Source organism: Ranitomeya imitator, chromosome 2, assembly GCF_032444005.1.
Source record: "Ranitomeya imitator isolate aRanImi1 chromosome 2, aRanImi1.pri, whole genome shotgun sequence".
NCBI lineage: Eukaryota > Metazoa > Chordata > Amphibia > Anura > Dendrobatidae > Ranitomeya > Ranitomeya imitator.
Window position 1 is genome coordinate 517,979,614 of NC_091283.1, and position 25,457 is coordinate 518,005,070.

Genomic DNA, 25,457 nt, shown 5'->3' on the forward strand with positions numbered 1-25,457 from the left:
TGCTTTGCTGCCTCTGGCACTGGACTGTTTGACCGTGTGCATGGCATTATGAAGTCTGAAGACTACCAACAAATTTTGCAGCATAATGTAGGGCCAGGTGTGAGAAAGCTGGGTCTCCCTCAGAGGTCATGGGTCTTCCAGCAGGACAATGACCCAAAACACACTTCAAAAAGGTTTGAGAGAAAGCACTGGAGACTTCTAAGGTGGCCAGCAATGAGTCCAGATCTGAATCCCATAGAACACCTGTGGAGAGATCTAAAAATGGCAGTTTGGAGAAGGCACCCTTCAAATATCAGGGACCTGGAGCAGTTTGCCAAAGAAGAATGGTCTAAAATTCCAGCAGAGCATTGTAAGAAACTCATTGATGGTTACCGGAAGCGGTTGGTCGCAGTTTTTTTTGCTAAAGGTTGTGCAACCAAGTATTAGGCTGAGGGTGCCAATACTTTTGTCTGGCCCATTTTTGGAGTTTTGTGTGAAATGATCAATGTTTTGCTTCATTCTCTTTTGTGTTTTTTCATTTAAGACAAATTTAATGAAGATAATAATACCAAATAATTTGTGATTGCAATCATTTTCAGGAAGAAACTGAGCATTGTCTGACAGAATTGCAGGGGTGTCAGCACTTTTGGCCACAGCTGTAGGCTGCGCCATTATGTCCTTCTAAATGTATTACAAGCAAGACATAGAGCTGGCTTCTTGGCTTTTTTTATATTGGTTTGTGGCTGCGAAGTCTCGGTAGTATTCTCCCTCCTCTCACTTTTCCCTCTTTGGCATGCTGTGCCCTCACACTGTTCCCCACACTGCCCCATCTCTATACTGTATCCCACACTGTTTTCACACTCCTTCTCACCCTTTCTGCCCCATACTGCCCTCCCATACTATTTCCGCCCCAATAAAACACCACTGTATCTTCGGCTCTGTTGTAGCTTTTACATTCCCACCATCTTCTCCTCCTTAGCGGCGCAGGAGAGCGTCAGTAGTGTGTTCAGGTGGCCTGCCCACGCTGCTGTCACCCTGACCCCGGAAGTGCTGGCAGTCAGAGGTTCAATTGCATTTACCTGTAACAGACGTGAGCCCAAGTGACAGTATGGAGCCGGCCTATTACCTGTTCTCTGAGCTGGCTGTCAGTTTGACAATCGGTTTGTAGAATGACCAAACTGATAATTGTTCAATATTGTAACACTTTTTTGTGTGCTTGTTAAGTACATAAAAAATATAGATGTAAAAAAAAAACAATTTTTTTGCCACAAAGAGATGTAGTTTTTCATTGCATTTTTAGCTCTGCTGTATTTATTTACTTTCAGAAAAGGTTCTTAACCTGTAACATCACAATGCCAAAACCGCCATTGTAAAACCACAGCAATTTGCTGTAAGAAAATAAATAAAAATAGAAAAATGAGTTTTATTAGCATTATTTTTTTTATGTGCTTTAAAGGGTTTTTGAGAAAAAAAAGTTATCTCATATCTACGGAGCTGAGGAGCATACACTCGACTTCTGTTGCATTTATTGTGTACGGTGTTGCTGGAAATAGCAACAAACAGTGCTCGGCTTTCCACGACCGTACCATAGATAATGAATGGAGCGGAGGTCATGCGTGCCTACTCTGTAATCCATTGAAGGTGGGATTGCTAAGCCTCAATCTTGGGATGGCGGGGGATCCCAGCAGTTGGACCCTTATAAAGTTATCTTATATCCTGGGTTTTTTTTTTTCTTGTTTGTTTTTTTGAGGGGGGAGGTATGCGAAGGGGGTGGGTGTGGGATAACCCTTAAATGCATTTATTGTGTACTTCGTAAACAATAAAGGCCTGCAGAAGCATAGTGTTATGCAGGGAGTGAAGGAAGATCACACAGATTTTCCTACTCCCCCTGCACTCGGACATCTACTACACTGCGCCAGGGAGATCCAGAGAACTAGGTCGCTCTGGAAAGATTACTTATTTCACGTAAACAATGAATATATATGCCTTTATATACTACACCAGAAATGGCATGCTACACGCACGTTAATCATATTGTCACTCCCCCAGGTCTACTACCGCACCACCACACGCCACTAATACACTGCACATGATGCACACATACACCTATAACATGGCGCACACTTCACATAACAGTGCGGTGCTCATCTGCCTTCTTTTCCAAACTGTTGTCCTTGCAACCACCAGGCTTCCTTCCTGCACTAAACCGGGGGTTCCCCTGTGAAGTGATGCCCCCTTTGAATCAAGCCCCACCCATCACATGATGTTAATACATCCTCTGTGCTTTATTTGACCCCTGTGCAGCTGAAAACTGTGCCGCCATCAGGTTCCCTAAGCCGCCCCTCTGCTTGCAGGGTTGAAGCAGCAGTGTGTGAAGAAAGTAAACCTAGCACTGATTGGCTGATGTTCGGCCTACCAGCGTTAGGCTGCATTCTCACACACAGGCAGGACAGCGAGAGGCCATAACTGTGCACTGATCCGCTGACAACTCATCAGTGCAGAGGGCAGTACTGCAAAGCTTCTCCCTGCTGACGTCCACGGTGATGAAGCTACACATATCAGTCAGCAGGGGGAACCCTCTTATACTGTCTCTCCCCATAAGGCCGGAGTCACACATGCGAGAAACACGTCCGTGTCTCGCATGTGAAACCCAAGCTCTGGCGCCGGCACTTGGGAGCGGAGCGTGTAGCTCCATGTGTTCCTATGCGGCCGCACGCTCCGCTCTGGAGTGCCGGCGCCAGAGCTTGGGTTTCACATGCGAGACACGGACGTGTTTCTCGCATGTGTGACTCCGGCCTAAGTCTGCAACTGCTAAGGTGCCGACACCTTCCGAGAATTAAACTGCCGTGATCATGGCAGAAGCTGCGCCCCTTGCCCTCCTGCACTCAGGGCACATTCCCAGCCTGTCCTCCCTAGATTCTCCCCTGCACAGTGGTGGCAGCATCATGTTGTGGGGATTTTTTTCGGCAGCAGGGACAGGGAAAATGGTTCGAGTCGAGGGGAAGATGGATGGTGCGAAATACAGATATTCACAAGCAAAACCTCTTTCAGTCAGTCAGTGATTTGAGACTGGGACGGAGGTTCACCTTCCAGCAAGACAATGACCCAAAGCATACTGCTAAAGCAACACTTTAGGGCTTTAAAGGGAAACGTGTAAATGTTTTGGAGTGACCTATTCAAAGCCCAGACGTTAATCCAATTGAGAATCTGTGGTCAGATGTGAAGATTGGTGTTCACCCGAGGAAATCATCTAACTTGAACAAGCTGGAGCAATTTTGCCTTGAAGATTTAGAAAAAATCCCAGAGGAAAGCTCATAGAGATTTATCCAAAGCGACGTGCAATTGTAATTACCTCAGAAGGAGGCTCTACAAAGTACTGACTTTAGGAATTACGTAGTAACATAGTTAGTAAGGCCGAAAAAAGACATTTGTCCATCCAGTTCAGCCTATATTCCATAAGGATAACTCCCCAGATCTACGTCCTTCTAAAGAACCTACAATAATAGCTGTAAGATACAATATTGTTCTGCTCCAGGAAGACATCCAGGCCTCTCTTGAACCCCTCGACTGAGTTCGCCATCACCACCTCCTCAGGCAGGAGGTTGAATAGTTATGCTCACTAAATTTTCAGATGTTTGGTGCTATTTGTTGTTTGCTTCACATTAAATAGAAACCAAATGTTCACAGTTGTAGGCATGTTCTTTACATGAACTGATGCAAACCCTAAAAAAAACTTTGAAATTCCAGGTTGTGAGGTAGCAAAACGCGAAAAATGACAAGGGGAGTGAAAACTTTTGCAAGCCACTGTAGATGAGTAGACCATAGCATAGTAAGGAATCCTAGTCCGACATTGCAGCAGTGCATGGTTGTAGACGCTAAGCTGGTGACTGTCAGGGAAAATAACAGACAAGAAAACGAGGACAATAATTATGATATAAGCTGTGCGAGTAATGGCAATTTCCAGAATAAAATACCAAATTAATTTTACTATTCAGACATAGTGATGTCTTGGCATTTGCTCTGTTGGCCCTTAAAGAGGCCAATGGTCTGTGCATGCTCACGGCCTAGAGCAAGGAAAGCTTCGGCCTGGAATAGGACGCCAGGTACGAAGGTTAGGACTGCAGATATAATGACTGTAGTGAGAAACCTTTCTGTGTATTAATTATTCTTACAGTGTGAAAATACATATATCAGATGTTCTTTGTAGCAGCCTTTAGTTGGTTGGCGATGCCCATTTTGATCTTAATTTATGATGTTGACTTAGTAAAATACCTTTTCCATGTTACCCAGCACCCATTTGTAAAAACAACCAAAGGAGCGTCCATTTTGAAACGCCTAATAAATGATGCGATGGAGGAAAAGATCAAACGTAGTGAATTACAGCAACGTGAAGTGGAACCAGAAGAGGAAGAGAATGCGGTTGGTCATTTTTAAAATGTTTTTCTGTCACTGTTGCATGTTTTATACAAGGCACATTGCGAGATACTGATCGTCATATGAGCACTTACTGTAGCCACATAGTTGTTAACACATTACCTAAAATGACACCTGCAGAGCAAATTACGCTGTTAGATTACTTTTAACTATCATGATGTTTTTGCTACCCCATCTGAAAGCAGCATGATGTAGAGGCAGAGACCCTGATTTTAGTCATCTGCTACTTATTGGGGTTCTTGCAGCAGTTTTAACAAAGTTACTGCTTTATCTGCTGCAGATTTGCTAGATCTCTGAATGCAGAGGTCTGCATAACCCACTCCATTACTGAAATAAAATAAAAAATGCAGGAGTGATGCTTTAACTGATTGGTCCCGCCATGGTACATGGTGCCGGTTCTTGGTTTGAACAGTCAGACCAATGTCAACCTAAAATTGAGCCTCCTAAGAAATATGCGTGACCAGTGATCCTCATGAGGAATTCAGTTACTATACTACTAGCATAGGGTTTTGTTTTAAAGTTTCTCTTAGTATGTTGTTTGTCTTTTTAAGGAAGAGGATGATGTTGATGCCGGCACAATGGTTCAGGCTCGAAAATTAGAATTTAACACAATGCAAGAGTTCGACACTATGAGTGGAAGGGTTGATGGCACAATGGTGGATAATGAACAATTAGAAGCACAGCTTGGCACCATGTTAATAAACGAGGAGGATGAAGACGAGGAGGAGTCCGGTACCATGAAGCGTAAGATATTCAGTCTGCTTAATCTTTTTTGCTTTCATTGATATCTGTTGTATAGTAAACTATTGAAAATTACTCACAGAAGCACTCGCCCTATAAAGCACCCCTAATATATTAGTCAGTGGGAGAATTGTCATCTGTTAAATGGCCAGTGATGCAATTCTATGGACCTTACTTGGCGTGTGATTGGTCATGAAGACTTGGACTAGTTTATTAACATTGTTTATTCACATATAATTTAATGTCTTTTTTTAAAATCTGCCCAGAACTGGACCCAGTAGTCCAGATGAGGCCTGACCAAGGAGGAGTAGAAGGGGATAATTACTTCACGTGATCTAGACTCTATGCTTCACTTAATACATCCCAGAATTGCATTTGCCTTTCTTTGTTGCCACATCACACTGTTGACTCATGTGCAGTCTGTGATCTATCAGTATACCGAAGTCTTTTTCACACGTGCTGTTTCTTAGTTCTATCCCTCCCATTCTGTAGATTTTAAGTTTTGTTTTTCTTGCCCGGATGTAGAGTCTTGCAATTCTCCCTGTTAAATACATTCTGTTAGTCGCTGCAAATTGTTCAAACTTACCTAAACATGTACAGGTTGCACATCCATTGTACTGCTGACAAAAGGGTTCTATTTTCCAATGGTCTAATAGAGCTTTAAAATAAATGTTTGTGTATTTTACATATGCCAACTTGCCTTAAGGGACAGATGGGGCAGCTGGCGTGGAAACTGTGCCAACAGTGTCCACACATTAATGAAGTGATTCAACTGCCAGTACAAAACCTCTACTGAAGATAAAGTTACACAATACAATTAAAAGAGCTTTTCTTCTTATAGACTTTTCATTAAAATTAGCGCTATGAGTTTTCATATGAGTTGTATTGCTGATTTGGAAATTTGTATTTGTGGTCCTATGACTCCTAATGATATTTTAGTCTGGATTTTGGGGTTTAGCAACCTGTGAAGGGCTGTGTACCTCACCCCGATGGCTCTGGTGCTATTGGTAAAGCAGTTGCCCAACAATATGCTACAATCCCTAATGTATTGCCTGGGCAGTGATATTTGGCACCTTACAGTACTGTTTAATGGTATATGCAGTATATGATTGGATTATTTGGGCACTATATGGTAAGTGCTAAGAGAACGTGATGATCGGTTACTGCATAGGGCACAGACCAACATGAAGCTGGTCATCTAGGTTGCCTGATCACCTCTTTTGTGGGAACAAGGACCGGGACCCCATCGCTTTTCACACTCATAGGGTCCTAAATTCTTGACCCCAATACTTGCATATCTGATGTGACTTCTCTGAGTAATGGAGTGCAGAGGACCACGTAACTTGGGGAGATTTCAGCTCTGTCCACCATCATCCTGAAGACTACATCACATTGCACTATGCCTTGACCAGGTTCTGGGTAGTCCAAAACATTTATGTTGGCCAGCTTCTTGAAATGTGGAATAACTTGACTGTCATATGCTGACCTATCAATAAAGCTGCCTTCACTGCAATTTCACCAAATGTAGTGGTTTTCTGTCCCCTAACCTGGGAGTTTACATCCTACCATTGCGCACCCCCAGCTCTCTAGAGCGCTGAGGATCTTCCTACTTCTTTGTGTGATGGACATGGCTCATTTTTCACTTAAAACACCAAAGTGGTTGATGGTAATGAATTATAGAAAAAGTTTGTGCCAAGTTCAACAGGCTGCTCACTCTTTGACATTGCTTTGATTGATGTTGAATTTTTGAGGTTTGTCCTTCTGCTTAGACTCTTGAGTTGTGCAGCCAGTGCTACGTAATTGTATCCCACTGCAATCTTTAATTTGCTCCTAGCAGGCTCACCAATACTTGAGTCTGAAAGAATATACTCCCACAGGAAGAAAAGCTTTTACCGTATCTTACAATAGGGGCCTGTCCTTCACTGCTCAGTCAAGGTCATATCAAAACAGACGCGTCTCGCCCACTTGCAGGGAAACATCTGTCTAATCCTCAGGCGTATGAGACATGCTAGATGCAAAAATGATCAAATGCTCATAGCAGTGGAGGAAGCTCGGTTATGTATGCAAGACAGGACATTTACACAGCGTAGGGTGAAACGTGATACAGTGCAGATAACCACAGAATGAAATGATCACCCACATACAAGGTTTATTTCCTGTTTTACAGCTATTGATCCATTTTGATTTGCATTTTTGCATTCGGAAGATGTCACAATTTAAGTATTGCTCTTTTTGTTTTAATTTGCTACAACCGTTTTAAAGAGTAATCATCATTTTAATTTTTATTGATTGACCAGTACATGAAAATAAGCAACTTTGTAATAGTGGACTGATCTTTCACTATCAGTTCATGGGTAATATGTGTATTTGGTGAAGTCAGATATTCCTTTGACTGAGATGGCAGTTGGTGCTTTTAAAGTTACCGGTATATGGAGGGGGAGAAGCTTGAGGCAGACACAGACATTCTGCTGCAAGGTCTCCTGAAGTGACAGTTACCGTACAGTTCTCTGTAGAACTTTATGAGCCCTAACTGCCATCTCCTATTTCAGTAATAGGAGATCCTAAATTCACTGAAGACGGATTTCCCTAACAAGATACAATACAAAGTTTCTTATTTTCATGTGTACTATTGATTTATGAAAGAAAAATTAAAAATATGGTTCCTCTTTAATACTTTTCAAATTATCATCATGGCTTCCGTTAAAATTAATTTCCAACGGAATACAACAAATCCTGATGGACCCAATGACTCTTAAAATGGTCCTTCAATTATTTCTGTTCTAGTATTTTCAATGGTCAAATTGGTGCTGCAAAATGCTCTATTCTTGAAGAAACCTTTGATAAACCTTTGGGCAGATGTGAATGGAGACTTGCACCATCACATTTTTAAATCCTCCATGTAAAAAATATTATATTGAAGTTTCCATCTGATATTACAGAAAGTAATGAACCTGCACAACTTGTCAAGCCATCATTTCTAGAGTACTTCGAAAAGAACGAGAACCAGTTGGGTGCATCACATAAAAAGTCGCCAGAGAACTCTTCAAATTCCTCTGAATTCAAGATACCTTTGAACGGAGACTACAGCTTTGTAAGTTCTGCTGAAATAACCCTTCGTAATGACGATATGTGTGATGATCTTTGACTTGATCTTCCAAGTAGTATCATGACTGAGTAAGGTGCCACCATCTCTTCTTCAAACAAGTGCATGGTCACTCTTGTCACCACAGGAGCATCGACAAACGGCAGCAAACTATCCAATAAAACATTGTATAGCACTTGGCCGTGTTATACGCTATTAGAGCGTACCGTAAATTGTATTTTTCTTTTAAACGTTTGCTCATTTAAAGCTTTGCAGTCCAATGGGCAATCTCAATCAGTGACTGACAAGTGATGGTTGTCAATTATTGATTTTAGCCAGCTAGTGGACACCAAAAGATATTTAGAGATCTTGCTTGGGCACAAGATATCAATGAGTTGTCCCTAGGTCTCAAAAATTTCTAATAAAGACAGTAGGGTATTCCCAACGTTAGACCCCCTATTAACCCAACATCTCACTAGGATAGATCATTAATATCAGATCGTTTGGTGGGGTTCCAGGTGTCAGACCCAATCGGCTATTTCCGCCAGTGGTGGCCAGATATAAATACTTTGAATTAAGCTGCAAGCTTCTATTCATTGTATAGTGGCTGCTGCCGGGAGCAGCACAATTCACCACATGAGATAACTTCCATCTATGGACGAAGCATATAACAGCTGATCAGTGAAGGTGCTGAGTATTGGACCCCCGCTGATTTGATATTCATGATGCATTCAATAGATGGGTTATAAATATGTTGTGCCCAAACAACCCCTTTAAAAACAGGGATTTCCATCAATAATTTGCAGGTTCTCCTGAATATTGTCCCACAAAACTATATACCAATCTTCCGAGCTCCTCCTGCTCTTTGACATGATGCTGTTAGATTGAGAAGAGGACCTGTCACAAGGTCAAAAGTGACCAGTTTGTAAGTTTGTATTCCTGCTGCTTACCAGATTATTCCATGTTTTATTTTCTATATTCACTATATGATTCCAACAATATGGGCCTTTTTATCTAGTGCTAATTTTTATGGTCTTTACCAACTGTGGCCCACAGGATTATATGGCGGCGTGTCTTTAGACTGGTTTGCTTTATTCCCCTGTAAGCACTTCCGCCTTAGAAAAAAAGCTAAAAATAGTGTATAGGGCACACTAAATAAAAAGTCCCGTGTCTCTGGAATCATATGGTCGATTTAAAAAAACAAAAACCCTAAATACTCAGTGGAGCAGCAGGCATAAAAGAAGAGTAACACTGGCCACTTTTGACCTAGTGATGGGTCCACTTTAACATTTAGTATTTCAATTCTGATAGGTTCCCCTTGCTGGGGAAAGTTGTGACCAATGACAATTGCCGGATATGCCAGGTGTTCAGATAATTGCCATGTAATACAAAGATGTGGAAGGTCCACCAGATCAAGAACCACTTGTTTGCATCTCTATACTCCAGGTTAGAGGGGATTTCCATTGCCTTCCATGACCTTTGTAGACATCTTTTGTCTATAGGCTCTCAGATAATGAGCTGCAATCCATGGACAATCCATGGACCAGTGTGGCGCTATTTCCCTCAAAAGTCAGACCTTTTGCGTATCTCATACAACCACTTTAATTTAGGCGGAATTGTGCATTCAGAAATTAAGCCATATTTGTAACGCTTTACCCCCCCCCTCCCCCCCCCGATACGTGAAGTATTGAATGCCCCTGAAGTTCCGGGATTCCTGGAAACGGCCATTTCATAGACATATGAGAATATAATAATTTCCTTATCTAGACACCTGACACATCCGGAACATTATTAGCCCGAGCAGAGGCGCTCATGCAGTAATACGATATGGCAGGTTGAACTCTCAGGATCAATACCGTTTAGAGACTTCATTCTGCACTTCAGTAAAATCTGCCACAATTGTGATTTTTTTTTCTCTCTCCTTTAAATCAATCAGGTTTATTTTAAACATAATGCACATATGGATTTTTACCAAGGTCAGGCTAGAGTTACAGAAAAAGATGGATATCAGGAACTGCCAGGTCCTCATTTAAAGGGCACCATTGCCAAAAACAAGGCCGCTATAACAAAGCTTATAAAAGGAAACACTGCGCTATCATACACCAGTATGCATACAGATATTACAGATCTAGATGTTACTTTACTAAACAAATCATACACATGATCAAAGGGGCAGACGTATTCCTGACATTAATCCTTTTGAAGAATCTGGTAGTCAGTCTCTTCCCAGCCTGAAATGACTGATAAAAGGGAATAATTGATTAATTAAACTGTCAAGCAAATGTATAAAGGAGAGGGTATAGATGTAATTTTCTTTTAAAAGTGTTTTCCAAGCTTTGGAGAAAGGGTCTACTGTTTTCCATAAACCGTGCCCCTCCAGTCCATTGGCGGTGTCGGGTGTTGCAGCTAACTTTTAGTCAAGTGGGACTGCAGCGTTATACTGCACAAAGCTCATGGATAAACCTGGGGCTACACAGTGACTTTGGCTGCCAACGAGGTCACATAGCCACAGATTGCCATTTGCCGCCGCTACATTGCTACTTAATGCCCGTGAATAAGGTTGCATCGCTACCTTTGGGGTAATGTGACAAGCAAGTCACTAAACATCTCACCGGGTCTAACACTTAGCGACTTGATGGTTGAGGTCATGATACACTAGTGGTCGCAGTGTGACTCCGCTCACTTGAATTGCGCTGTGATGTAGGAGGGGCACATTGTGGGTTTTGGCCGTGGCACTTTATTAGTAGCCAAAGTAGCTGTGTAGCCCCAGCCTATAAATAGCCCTTTTTGGCGATAAAGGTAAGATTTATTTTTTCTATGATTATATAAATCTTTTTATGGTTTTTAACCTTCTGGTAGCTGTGCCTACTATTACAGCTTTGCCTATTGAAGTGAATGGGGCTGCGCTGAAGTACCAGACACAGCCAAATGTAAGGATGTAGCGATATGCCTGGATGAACTCCCAAGAAGCAGATTGAGTGGGCAGTGTTCTCCTGCCTATTCAATATGCAGATCATGGGTAGAACACTTGAAAAAGTATTCATACCCCATGAACTTTTCCTCATTTTTTTCACATTACACCCACAAACTTAAATGGATTTTATTGGATAATATGTGATATACCAATATTAAGTAGCAAGTATTTGTGAAGTGTAAAAGATATACAGTATACATGTTGTTTTTTTAATCATTATTTAAAAAATATAAATCTGAAAATTGTGACATGCATTTGTGTTCAGTCCCCCTGTAGTCTGATCCTCCCTAAATAAAATCCTGAGTGCCTTCATAAGCCACATAAATAAATGGAGTGCACCAGTGTGTAATTTATTCTCCTTATAACCACAGCTGTTCTGTGAAGGCCTCAAAGGTTTCTTTGAGAGCATTAGGGAGCAAACCGCATCGAGAAAACCAAAGAACACACTAGACAGGTCAGGGATAAAGTTGTAGAGAAAAGCAGGGTTAGGTTATTAAAAAAAAAAAAAATAGCCCAAGCTCTGAACATTTCACAGAGGACTGTTCACTCCATGATCCAAAAATGGAAGGAGTGTGGCACAACTGCAATCCTACCAAGACATGGCTGTCCACCTAAACCAACATCCCAAAGAAGGAGAGCACTAATTAGAGAAGCAACCAAGAGGTCCATGGTCACTCTGGAGGAGCTGCAGAGATCCACAGCTCAGGTGGTAGAATCTGTCCACAGGACAACTAATTAGTCATATACAGTTAGATCCATATATATTTGGACAGAGACAACATTTTTCTAATTTTGGTTATAGACATTACCACAATGAATTCTAGACAAAACAATTCAGATGCAGTTGAAGTTCAGACTTTCAGCTTTCAATTGAGGGTATCCACATTAAAATTGGATGAAGGGTTTAGGAGTTTCAGCTCCTTAACATGTGCCACCCTGTTTTTAAAGGGACCAAAAGTAATTAGACAATTGACTTCAAGCCAGTTTCACAGACAGGTGTGGGCAATCCCTTTGTTATGTCATTCTCAATTAAGCAGATAAAAGGTCTGGAGTTGATTTGAGGTGTGGTGCTTGTATTTGGAAGGTTTTGCTGTGAAGTAAACATGCGGTCAAAGGAGCTCTCCATGCAGGTGAAACAAGCCATCCTTAAGCTGCGCAAACAGAAAAAATCCAACCGAGAAATTGCTACAATATTAGGAGTGGCAAAATCTACAGTTTGGTACATCCTGAGAAAGAAAGAAAGTACTGGTGAACTCATCAATGCAAAAAGACTTGGGCACCCACGGAAGACAACAGTGGTCGATGATCGCAGAATAATCTCCATGGTGAAGAGAAACCCCTTCACATCAGCCAACCAAGTGAACAACACTCTCCAGGAGGTCAGCGTATCAATATCCAAATCTACCATAAAGAGAAGACTGCATGAAAGTAAATACAGAGGGTTCACTGCACGGTGCAAGCCACTCATAAGCATCAAGAATAAAAAGGCTAGACTGGACTTCGCTAAAAAACATCTAAAAAAGCCAGCACAGTTCTGGAAGAACATTCATTGGACAGATGAAACCAAGATCAGCCTCTACTAGAATGATGGAAAGAGAAAAGTATGGCGAAGGCGTGGTACAGCTCATGATCCAAAGCATTCCACATCATCTGTAAAACATGGAGGAGGAAGTGTGATGGCTTGGTCATGCATGGCTGCCAGTGGCACTGGGTCACTAGTGTTTATTGATGATGTGACACAGGACAGAAGCAGCCGAATGAATTCTGAGGTATTCAGAGCCATACTGTGTGCTCAGATCCAGCCAAATGCAGCAAAACTGATTGGTCGTCGTTTCATACTACAGATGGACAATGACCCAAAACATAAAACCAAAGCAACCCAGGAGTTTATTAAAGCAAAGAAGTGGAATATTCTTGAATGGCCAAGTCAGTCACCTGATCTCAACGCCAAAAAAAGCATGCATTTCACTTGTTAAAGACTAAACTTCAGACAGAAAGGCCCACAAACAAACAGCAACTGAAAACCACCGCAGTGAAGGCCTGGCAGAGCATCAAAAAGGAGGAAACACAGCGTCTGGTGATGTCCATGAGTTCAAGACTTCAGGCAGTCATTGCCAACAAAGGGTTTTCATCCAAGTACTAAAAATGTTTTATTTAAAATGATTGAATCTGTCCAATTACTTTTGGTCCCTTTAAAAACAGGGTGGCACATGTTAAGGAGCTGAAACTCCTAAACCCTTCATCCAATTTTAATGTGGATACCCTCAAATGAAAGCTAAAAGTCTGAACTTCAACTGCATCTTAATTGTTTTGTTTAAAATTCATTGTGGTAATGTTTATAACCAAAATTAGAAAAATGTTGTCTCTGTCCAAATATATATGGACCTAACTGTAGTTCACAAATCCGGTCTTTATGGAAGAATGTCGAAAAGAAAGCCATTTTTGAAAACTGGCCAAAAGAAGACCCATTTTCAGTTTGCAAAAAGCCAAGCAGGGGACACAGCTAGCATGTGGAAGAAGGTTCTCTGGTCAGATGAGACTAAAGTAGAAATTTTTGGGCTAATTGCAAAATGCTATGTGTGACGGAAAACTAACATTGCACATCACCCTGAAAACACCATCCCCACCACTGTGGTGAAAGCATTATGCTGTGACGGTGCTTTTCTTCAACAGGGACAGGAAATCTGGTCAGAGTTGATCGGAAGATGTATGGAGCAAAATACAGGGCAATCCTGGAGGAAAACCTGTTAGCTGCCGCAAAGGAATTGAGAGTGGGGTGTAAGTTCACCTTCCAGCAGGACAACGACCCTAAACCTACTGCCAGGGCTACAATGGAATGGTTTAGATCAAAGCATATTCATGTGTGTGAATGACCTAATCAAAGTCCAGACCTAAATCCAATTTAGAATCTGTGGCAAGACTTGAAAATTGCTCTCCATCCAATCTCACTAAGCTAGAGCTGGTTGGCAAAGCAGAATGTGCAAATATTTCTGCCTCTGGATGTTTAAAGCTGGTAGAGGTATACCCCAAAATACTTGTTTGGAGACACAGCATTGTATCATAATTAACAAGATAACTATTTTTTAGCAAGCCAAGAATAAGTAATTTATGTTGTTGGCTTTTGAATTGAAGCATTTCTTTCTGGATAGTCAAGAAAACAGACTTTTGTTTGTGTAAGCCTGTAATATTGACTTGTAAGTTAATATATGATATAACAGTGTGTGCTCTTATCCTTGATGACTACCCATGTTTAATGATAGGCTAATTAATCATTCTCTAGGCCAGGTAGTTTATTGATTTTTAAAACAAAGGAGGAGAATCTATGCAAATATATTACATACAATGCGACTTGGTCATCACCATTCTTCCCCTTATGTTTGATAATGGATTGAAGGACACTTATTAAATATAAAAAGAGGTGATATGCCTCTCTGACTGACTGAAACAGACAGTGAGAGACAGCCAGAGATTCTGCTAAGGCATCCAAACATCCAGGGGATCCTACAAGACTGCTGCCAATTCATCATGGCTCCATCACTTGGGACATGAATCTATCATTTTACAGGAAGCAGCCAGGGGGTTTTCGGCCCCGATTGGAAGAATACAGATCTGCTCTATTGGCCATCATTGAACCATGGATATGTTTGGAGAAAGCCAGGATTGGGTCCCTTCGGTTAACTGGCCTTGTACCTCAATGGGCTGTCCTCTTCCTACGCTTGTCATTACCTCCTCTGTGTGTGTGTGTGTGTGTGTGTGTGCCACAGGTGGGGTAGGTGACCCTGGGAGCTCTGAAGTAACAGCTGCTATTATCCCGGCAATTCAGCGGAAGGGTGACACTCTGTAATGTGCACCATCTTGGGGTATTTTGCTGGGACTGTCCTACATGTTATCTGCCTGTTTTGTGGTTCAATAAAGCATTGCCACACTGTTTTTTCCTCAAGCTGTGTTGTCTGAGTAGCGTTATGCTCACGTTAAAGGGAGAGCTGGCATTTGGCAGGACAATCCCTGGTTCATGTGGTTCCAGCTAGCGGACCTGGGCGCGCGCCAACTCTCCCCCACCCCTGTATCTTCACAACTTGCAACAGTAATTGCGAAAGGTGGTCCTACAAAGTATTGACTCGGGGGGGGGGGGGGGGGTGGAATACAAATGCACGTCGTAATTTTCAGATTTATACTTTTTAAATAATTAGAAAACCAGGTATCATTTGTTTTACACTTCGCAAACAATATCTACTTTGTGTTGGCAAATCGCATAAAATAAATTTCAGTTTGTGGGTGTACATGAAAGAAATGTGGAAGCGTTCACTGGGTATGAATACTTTTTCAAGGCACTTTATATGGCCTATACTGAGGATATACGGATTATTACAGATTTTAAAGCAGGGGAAGAAAACATACAAAGATTGATTATATAGTTCCAATACATTACATGTACTATCAAGAATATATGTGCGTTTATTTTTACTTAAGGTAATTGTTTCTGTCCTGTTCTCTTCTAAGTTAAAAGACTGGAGTGTGGCCGAACTGCAGATGAGACTGAATTCACTCGATCCATTGATGGAGAGCGAAATCGAAGAAATTCATCAGAAGTATCAGGCCAAACGACAACCAATTCTAGATGCCATAGACTCAAAGAAACGAAGGCAGCAAAATCTCTAAAAATCCTTCACGCCATGTCTGGATTTCTGATTTATTTTTTATCAAACTGAACTTTTTTTGTAATATTTTTCTAGTGAGATATTTTTATATATTGCTGTGACTTCTTAAATGCATAAGATTGTACATATATATAAATGCTGGTAATGTGTGACGTTTAGTAAATTTTAAAGGGGGCGTTCCTTGTAAATAAAGCTTCTACAGCTTTCTAATACGCTTTGTGTATTAATTAGTTTACTGTTGGTGAATGGGAACATTTTTGTCCATATCTTGACTGAATGACAAAGTTGAATGGTTTGTTGCAAGCCACATAGCTCTATACAACCAGACAGTCCTCAGCACTTCTGACCCATGTGAACCTACCCTAATACAGGATCTATGCCACAAGTCACCAATTAGGGCAAGGTTAAATATGCAGATATATCCAAGGCATCTAGGTGATTTCTGAAAACATTTACTGCCCGCGTCGTCCGTTTCTCCGGTCCCCAGGTAGATTCCCTAGGACTGCACTGCTCGGGACAGGGACCGCATTGTTACGGCCGCTGACCAAAGTGCTCGGGTCAGCAGTCGGAAAAATGCCTGCCCTTTAATTTCTCCTGTCACAGTATGCACACACAGCATTCACTACTGAATGCTGTGGCACGGGGAATGAAGGATTACGCCCTGACTAGCACCAGACCCTACTACATAGCAGCTTTAAAAAGAAAAGAAAAAAATACATATGTCAGATTTCAGGGAGTTCACATGTTTATTTTTTCTGTCTGGAAATGAAGAAATAACACATCCATATTCAAAGGAAACAATTTGTATTACATTGTGTTAGTATCATAGATTTTAGTGTGTACTTATGCCTGTGTGGAGGCACTTGCAGGGTAAACATCATTATTTATCACATATGTATGTACATGCATAGCCACAAAATAATAAACGTACACGACTCTTATGGGCATCTGACATTGTGTTTTGGCCTTTGACGGGGGTTTCATCTGATTATCCAAAAAATGTGACTCGGACCGAACCTCCAACAGAGCCATAGATTGCAATGAAACACAGTGCAGAAGTACTGATGAACTGTTTATCTCCTTGCACTCCATGGCACTGATGAAGGTTTTGGACAGATGGTGCTCCCTAAGGAATGCCCCTCGGTGGTTACCCATTACAGTTCCGTAAAGTTCTCTGATTCTCTTTCACCATCCGCGCTGGATTCTGTGATGGGCCTCCTGTCGCTGTTCCTCACTGCATTCTCCAGAGCTTTCTGTCTTCGGTAGAAGTGTGAAAACTTGTTGAATATGATGGTTATTGGTAATGCCACAACTAGTATACCACCCAAGATACAGCCAGATGCCGCTAGTTTTCCAGCTACGGTGGCAGGCACCACATCTCCATAGCCTACTGTGGTCATGCTAACAGTTCCCCACCACCAACAAGAAGGGATTGTGTCAAACCCCGTGTCTTCATCCTTCTCAGCTGTGTATGCCATTCCTGAAAAGACGGAGACGCCAACAGCCAGATAAAGGAGTAGGATGCCCACTTCTCTGTAGCTATGCTAAAAGAAGAACAAAACAAATGTAGAATATAGACAGAGGATCACCAAATACAAGGAACAATCTCCTTACTCCACATTTTACCTTGTCAACATGAAAGACTTACAATCTACCCGGACCTTTGGGGCATTTCCACAAGAGACCTGATTAATTCATGATCCACTAGAACCTGAGTGTCTTTCAAAGGTTATACTAGACATGGCCTGGACTTTTTTTTGCATTTTGCACATGCTCGCACATTTATGTTTTCTCTTGGAAAAATAATTATCTCTTGAACACAGGATTCAGTCTGCAATAACGTCCACCTTTTAGGGTACGCTCACACTGCCAATTGGATGTCATCATAGTGCAGTCCGACATCCATGGACACAGGATGGAGAAATGAAGTTCTCAATCTTCTCCGCGCCTGGGCTGTGATTTCTCTCGTGCAAGAGAATCTGATCACAGTAAGATGACACTTGGGTCTAACGCCTACAGTTTGAGTCGACTGCCATTTACCTACTTAGTCCGATTCTCTCATGTGAGAGAATATATGCCAGTGTGAGCGCGCTCTTATACTGTAAAGTTCACCAGCCGCATAAATGTTGTTCCAAAGGTCAATCATATAATGGCAGCCCCTTTCACTTCCATGAAGCATACAGAGAAAGGGTCTCCATTCTGGTGGGGCGTACTTTCCTTATTCACTGTCTGCTACATTAAAAGAAGTTCTCTGGGAATACGGTATTTAAAAAAAAAAAGGGAATTCACTAACACTTGTGCCTGGGAAAATCTGTCCAAGAATGTTAAAGGGTTTTTTTAAGCCCCTTTAAATATCTCTCGATTTTTGTAAGCGTAACACGACACAGTGATTAAATCACTAATAAAAACTGTGACTTGCTAATTAAAGGTGTTTTGGAATTTATCTATATTGAAAGAGATACGTTATTTGTCGGTTCCCTTAGAGCAAGAAAGTTTCAGGACATAAAACCTCAACAAGAAATGAGAAAGGAATAGCGGGAAACTTGGTGAAAATGCCCCTCTCTACTCTTAATGGGTCTTGTGGCATGAACCCCAGGAAGAAAAGGTAATCCATTATTTTATGAGGCTCCAGGTGGATGTGCACATTTTGGTGAGGCCTACAATTAAGGGGTTAAACAAATTTTCTTTATTTTATCAAATGTGTTGGGGATATGATTTTCTGGAATTTACTAATACATAAATATTGCAGGTTCTCCACCTTTGCAAAATACTTATGTTAACTGCCACAAAATCACATCTCCAACATATTTGTTAAAATAAAGCGGGCAACCACTGTAAGTAAATATGGAGCCAAAGGCCTCAACCTGTGGTACATGTATGGGGTACACATCATGCATTTAGGAATTACCGGCACAGTCGTGATTTCATGTTTATAAAAGGTACAGTACTGTTCATGATCACATTCTTGGGGTTACTTAGATTTCATTTATTTAAGAAACTAGAGCTTAGCTTACAAACAGTAAAAACGCCTTGGGGTAATTTATCGTTTATGAAGTTCATCAACAGGCCGGCAATCACCCAGTGAACAAGCAAAACTCTTGTTCATCAGATGAAATGATTTTTAAAGTTGCTTTAAAATCCTCATTCTCGGTAGCACAACGTCTAGGTTAAACAGGAGACATGCTGCCGAGAACAGTGATATTCTATGCACACAGAACAATCATATTAACAATTGTTCTGTGCATATGAAAGTGCAATCAGCCGGTGTAACCAGGCTAATAAATGACCGCCAATCTACTTAACCCCTTTACCCCCAATGGTGGGTTGAACGTTAATGACCGGGCGAATTTTTACAATTCTGACCACTGTCCCTTTATGAGGTTATAATTCTGGAACACTTCAACGGATCCCAGTGATTCTGACATTGTTTTCTCGTGACATATTGTACTTCATGTTAGTGGTAAAATTTCTGTGATATTACCTGCGTTTATTTGTGAAAAAAAACGGAAATTTGGAGAAAATTTTGAAAATTTAGCAATTTTCCAACTATGAATTTTTATGCTCTTACATTACAGAGTTATGTCACACAAAATACTTAATAAGTAACGTTTCCCACACTTTTGTTAGTGAGTTATAAGGGTTCAAAGTTGACCAGCAATTTCTCATTTTTTTTAGGGACTACATCACATTTGACGTCACTTTGAGGGGTCTATATGATAGAAAATACCCAAGTGTGACACCATTCTAAAAACTACACCCCTCAAGGTGCTCAAAACCACATTCAAGAAGTTTATTAACCCTTCAGGTATTTCACAGGAAATTTTGGAATGTTTAAAAAAAAAATGAACATTTAACTTTTTTTCACCAAAAATTTACTTTAGCTCCAATTTGTTTTAATTTACCAAGGGTAACAGGAAAAATTGGACCCCAAAAAATGTTGTACAATTTGTTCTAAGTATGCTGATACCCCGTTTGACTTTTCAATGCAAAATTGACTGGAATAGAGATAGGATGCCATGTCGCATTTGGAGAGCCTCTGATGTGCCTACCCCCCACAACTGACACCATTTTGGAAAGTAGACCCCCTAAGGAACTTATCTTGATGTGTGGTGAGCACTTTGACCCACCAAGTGCTTCACAGAAGTTTATAATGTAGAGCTGTAAATATAAAAAATCATATTTTCTCACAAAAATGATCTTTTTGCCCTCAATTTTTTATTTTACCAAGGGTAACAAAAGAAATTGGACCCTAAAAGTTGTTGTGCATTTGTCCTGAGTACGCTGATACCCCATATGTGGGGGTAAACCACTGTTTGGGCGCATGGCAGAGCTCAGAAGTAGAGTTGAGCGACCTTGACCTTTTTAGAGTCGAGCCGGGTTTCGCGAAACCCGACTATCTCAAAAGTCGGGTTGAGTGAAATCGGCCGATTATGACGTAAAGTCGGGATCAACCGAAACACGAAACCCAATGCAAGTCAATGGGGCAGCATAGTCGGCAGTGAGTGGGGGTCAGGAAAACACCTAGAGTGCCCATTTTAATGTCAAAACCATCCATTCTTCTTAATGAAGCTTGTCAAGCGTAATTTACCTTATAATAATTGGAAGGCATTTGAAATTGGGGGTCATTTGGCTAAAGTTGTGGTGGGTAGGGCTGGTTCAAGTAATTAGTGGGCCCAGGAAATCTGGACCACGTCACGGCAGTGGAGCAGGGAGAGGTAAGTATTTCAACTTTGCAAGTGCTGTGAACCTGAGCAAGCAGGGGGGGCCCACTCTTTGGCATTGGCACTGGCACAGGGCCCCTCAAAGTACAGCGGTGTGTTTGCACGGCGGGGGCGCCTCCCACCGGCAGCAACACTTTTGCGTACTATGAGAGGCCCTGTGCCAGTGACGTCGCCAACTAGTATTCCTCCCCCCACCTGATGAAGGAACCTGCACTTTCATCTGCACCTTCCTCTTTGTCCCCGTGTAAGGTGGTATGGTATGCGGGAAGAGCAACCTGACTTTCAGCAGGGTCACAATGTTGTTGTGTAGCGTGCACGGGGAATGTTGGGTCAATGGGTGTTATGGGTCAATGTACCAGCAGACTCATCTATCACTGGCTGGGCAATGGGCAGGATGAGGAGGAAACACAGATATAGGCCCAAAGAATAAAGTTGGCTAAATGCAGTTCAAAATTGGTAACACAGGAATAACCAGGGGGCATTGCAGTGGAGGACAACTGGAATGAGAGGCTGACACAGAGAGTAGGCCCAAATCAGTAAGTAGTCGAAATGCAGTTCAAAATTGGCAACCGTAGTAAACAGGCGGCACAGCTTTGTTCAGTGGAGGAGAACAGCAAGGAGTGGCAGACACCGATAGTAGGCCCCAACCCAACTAGTAGGCCAAATGCAGTCTAACATTAACAACTACTTAACGAGCGCCTGAAAATGGAATTTCAGGACAGGAAACCAGGAGAACAGCAAGGAGCGGCAGACACTGTTAGTAGGCCCCAAACCAACTAGTACGCCAAATGCAGTTGTTCCATTTAACCACAATTTAACGAGAGCCTGAAGATAGAAGCTCAGGAAAGGCAACCTGGAGAACACCTTGGAGTGGAACACACCATCTCTCTCCACCCCATACCCATTTTGTAGGCCTAATGCAGTGTAGTTTTCTACAACTACTAAACGAGAGTCGGAAGACCGAAGCAATGGCAAGGAAACCTGGGGAACACCTTGGAGTGTAACACACCATCTCTCTCCACCCGATACCCATTTTGTAGGCCTAATGCAGTGTAGTTTTCTACAACTACTAAACGAGAGTCGGAAGACCGAAGCAATGGCAAGGAAACCTGGGGAACACCTTGGAGTGTAACACACCATCTCTCTCCACCCGATACCCATTTTGTAGGCCTAATGCAGTGTAGTTTTCTACAACTACTAAACGAGAGTCGGAAGACCGAAGCAATGGCAAGGAAACCTGGGGAACACCTTGGAGTGTAACACACCATCTCTCTCCACCCGATACCCATTTTGTAGGCCTAATGCAGTGTAGTTTTCTACAACTACTAAACGAGAGTCGGAAGACCGAAGCAATGGCAAGGAAACCTGGGGAACACCTTGGAGTGTAACACACCATCTCTCTCCACCCGATACCCATTTTGTAGGCCTAATGCAGTGTAGTTTTCTACAACTACTAAACGAGAGTCGGAAGACCGAAGCAATGGCAAGGAAACCTGGGGAACACCTTGGAGTGTAACACACCATCTCTCTCCACCCGATACCCATTTTGTAGGCCTAATGCAGTGTAGTTTTCTACAACTACTAAACGAGAGTCGGAAGACCGAAGCAATGGCAAGGAAACCTGGGGAACACCTTGGAGTGTAACACACCATCTCTCTCCACCCGATACCCATTTTGTAGGCCTAATGCAGTGTAGTTTTCTACAACTACTAAACGAGAGTCGGAAGACCGAAGCAATGGCAAGGAAACCTGGGGAACACCTTGGAGTGTAACACACCATCTCTCTCCACCTGATACCCATTTTGTAGGCCTAATGCAGTGTAGTTTTCTACAACTACTAAACGAGAGTCAGAAGACCGAAGCAATGGCAAGGAAACCTGGGGAACACCTTGGAGTGTAACACACCATCTCTCTCCACCCCATACCCAAATTGTAGGCCTAATGCAGCCTACTTTCCGACAACTACTAAACGAGAGCATGAAGATCGAAGCTCAGGAAAGGCAACCTGGGGGACACCTTGGAGTGTAACACACCCTCTCTCTACACCACGGAAGGGCTGATTCTTAGGAAGGAAGGCTGTCGGAAAGAAGCAGGGCGCGTCCGAGGGTGATTATATTCTTATTAGGTATATACTCACCCTCGGACGCGCCCTGCTTCTTTATTTGTAATGAATGTTTATTTGCAATGTGGTTTTGACTTACTCTATTTTTTTGGTAAATAATGATTTTATTATTTTCATTGTTTTGCATCTTCTTGGCAATAATATAAAGAAGACGCGACAGGACAACACTCGGTGGATGCCATATCTGTGTTTTAAATTGAAAAAAACTTTCAGTTAACTACTTGCAGGAGAAAGTTATTGTAGCTGGTGGCCATTTTTAGTACTGTACCAGATTTTTGTTGTATGTGTTTGTTTTTAATGTTAAAATGTCTGCATTTGATATCTCTCCAGTATTTTCTTTTTATAAGCAAAATACTTATTTTTATATTTTCTGATGTTGGTTCAAGGGGTACACGGACAGCAGTAGACAGGTCAGTGGAGGCCTAGTGGAAGGAGGGACCGCAGACAGGCTTTGAAGGCCTAACATAATAAATTGGGCTGGCTGTAGGCAATTTAAAATTGGTTCCAGGGGAACACGGGCAGCAGTGGCCTGGTCAGTGTAGTAGTAGTGGAAAGAACGGGCCGCAGACAGGCTTCGAAGGCCTAACATAACAAAAATTGGGATGTAGGCAATTTACAATTGGTTCCAGGGGAACACGGACAGCAGTAGACAGGTCAGTGGAGGCCTAGTGGAAGGAGGGACCGCAGACAGGCTTCGAAGCCCTAACATAATAAATTGGGCTGGCTGTAGGCAATTTAAAATTGGTTCCAGGGGAACACGGGCAGCAGTAGACAGGTCAGTGGAGGCCTAGTGGAAGGAGGGACCGCAGACAGGCTTCGAAGCCCTAACATAATAAATTGGGCTGGCTGTAGGCAATTTAAAATTGGTTCCAGGGGAACACGGGCGGCAGTAGACAGGTCAGTGGAGGCCTAGTGGAAGGAGGGACCGCAGACAGGCTTCGAAGCCCTAACATAATAAATTGGGCTGGCTGTAGGCAATTTAAAATTGGTTCCAGGGGAACACGGGCAGCAGTAGACAGGTCAGTGGAGGCCTAGTATAAGGAGGGACCGCAGACAGGCTTCGAAGCCCTAACATAATAAATTGGGCTGGCTGTAGGCAATTTAAAATTGGTTCCAGGGGAACACGGGCAGCAGTAGACAGGTCAGTGGAGGCCTAGTGGAAGGAGGGACCGCAGACAGGCTTCGAAGCACTAACATAATAAATTGGGCTGGCTGTAGGCAATTTAAAATTGGTTCCAGGGGAACACGGGCGGCAGTAGACAGGTCAGTGGAGGCCTAGTGGAAGGAGGGACCGCAGACAGGCTTCGAAGTCCTAACATAATAAATTGGGCTGGCTGTAGGCAATTTAAAATTGGTTCCAGGGGAACATGGGCAGCAGTAGACAGGTCAGTGGAGGCCTAGTGGAAGGAGGGACCGCAGACAGGCTTCGAAGCCCTAACATAATAAATTGGGCTGGCTGTAGGCAATTTAAAATTGGTTCCAGGGGAACACGGGTGGCAGTAGCCAGGTCAGTGTAGTAGTAGTGGAAAGAACGGGCCGCAGACAGGCTTCGAAGGCCTAACATAACAAAAATTGGGCTGTAGGCAATTTAAAATTGGTTCCAGGGGAACACGGGCGGCAGTAGACAGGTCAGTGGAGGCCTAGTGGAAGGAGGGACCGCAGACAGGCTTCGAAGCCCTAACATAATAAATTGGGCTGGCTGTAGGCAATTTAAAATTATTTCCAGGGGAACACGGGCAGCAGTAGACAGGTCAGTGGAGGCCTAGTGGAAGGAGTGACCGCAGACAGGCTTCGAAGGCCTAACATAAGAAAAATGTCAATACAATGGTATTGACAGTGCCAGGCATTGAAGGATGTCAGCGCATAGACTAAACATTGGTGGAGCTGTGAGTGAAAATTTTGCAAGTGGTAGAGCACTGTTTGACCTGGGGGGGGGACTGTCTTGTGGCCGGCGGTACAGGCCCAGGGCCCCTCATATTACAACGGTGTGTCTGACGTTGGGTGCGCACCACCACCACCAGACACTTTATTGTACTATGAGGGACCTAGTGGCAGTGCCGTCGACCAAAAGCGGGCACACCCACCTCTTCAGACAAACAGTACTCTCACGGGTGCTGGCGCCAAGTGGCGATACCACGGCCCCGTGTGGGGACTTTGGCCATTTAGGGAGGTGTTAACATGTCGCATGCTGGACAATCAGGTGCTGCAAATTACGAGATTGGAAAAGTCGTTCAGAATAGTCCACAGGCAAGACCTTTACATAGGAAAGCTAGGTGTCAGCCGGGCAAGGTGGGGCAAAAGATTTCGAAATCCAGTTGTGGTTCATTTTAATGAAGGTTAGATCATCTACATTCTGGGTAGCCAGACGAGTCCTTTTTTCTGCTAGTATTGAACCTGCAGCACTGAATACTCTTTCTGATAGGACACTAGCTGCCGGGCAAGCAAGCTCCTGCAATGCATATTCTGCCAATTCTGGCCAGGAGTCTAATTTTGATGCCCAGTAATCAAATGGGAATGACGGTTGAGGGAGAACGTCGATAAGGGATGAAAAATAGTTAGTAACCATACTGGACAAATGTTGTCTCCTGTCACTTTGAATTGATGCTGCAGTACCTGTCCTGTCTGCGGTCATAGCAAAATCACTCCACAACCTGGTCAGAAAACCCCTCTGGCCAACGCCACTTCTGATTTCTGCCCCTCTAACACCTCTGGTCTGCTGGCCCCTGCAGCTCGTGTTAGAACGATC

At 42.7% G+C, this 25,457-nt stretch overlaps 2 protein-coding genes across 2 annotated transcripts in view; one reads left to right on the top strand and one right to left on the bottom strand.

The window, feature by feature from the left end:
• Positions 1-16,079, top strand: part of LOC138664786 (serine/threonine-protein kinase 4-like) — a 56,144-nt gene extending 40,065 nt beyond the window's left edge. Inside the window, exons 8-11 of the mRNA XM_069751758.1 lie at positions 4,270-4,398; positions 4,965-5,157; positions 8,094-8,245; positions 15,711-16,079. Coding sequence (XP_069607859.1) covers positions 4,270-4,398; positions 4,965-5,157; positions 8,094-8,245; positions 15,711-15,869 — 633 coding nt within the window. The 3' untranslated portion in view covers positions 15,870-16,079. The remainder of the gene's footprint in view (positions 1-4,269; positions 4,399-4,964; positions 5,158-8,093; positions 8,246-15,710) is intronic.
• A 516-nt stretch (positions 16,080-16,595) lies between these two features.
• LOC138664787 (potassium voltage-gated channel subfamily S member 1-like) overlaps positions 16,596-25,457 on the bottom strand; it is a 51,727-nt gene continuing 42,865 nt past the window's right edge. The window contains exon 3 of the mRNA XM_069751759.1: positions 16,596-17,412. Coding sequence (XP_069607860.1) covers positions 17,023-17,412 — 390 coding nt within the window. The 3' untranslated portion in view covers positions 16,596-17,022. The remainder of the gene's footprint in view (positions 17,413-25,457) is intronic.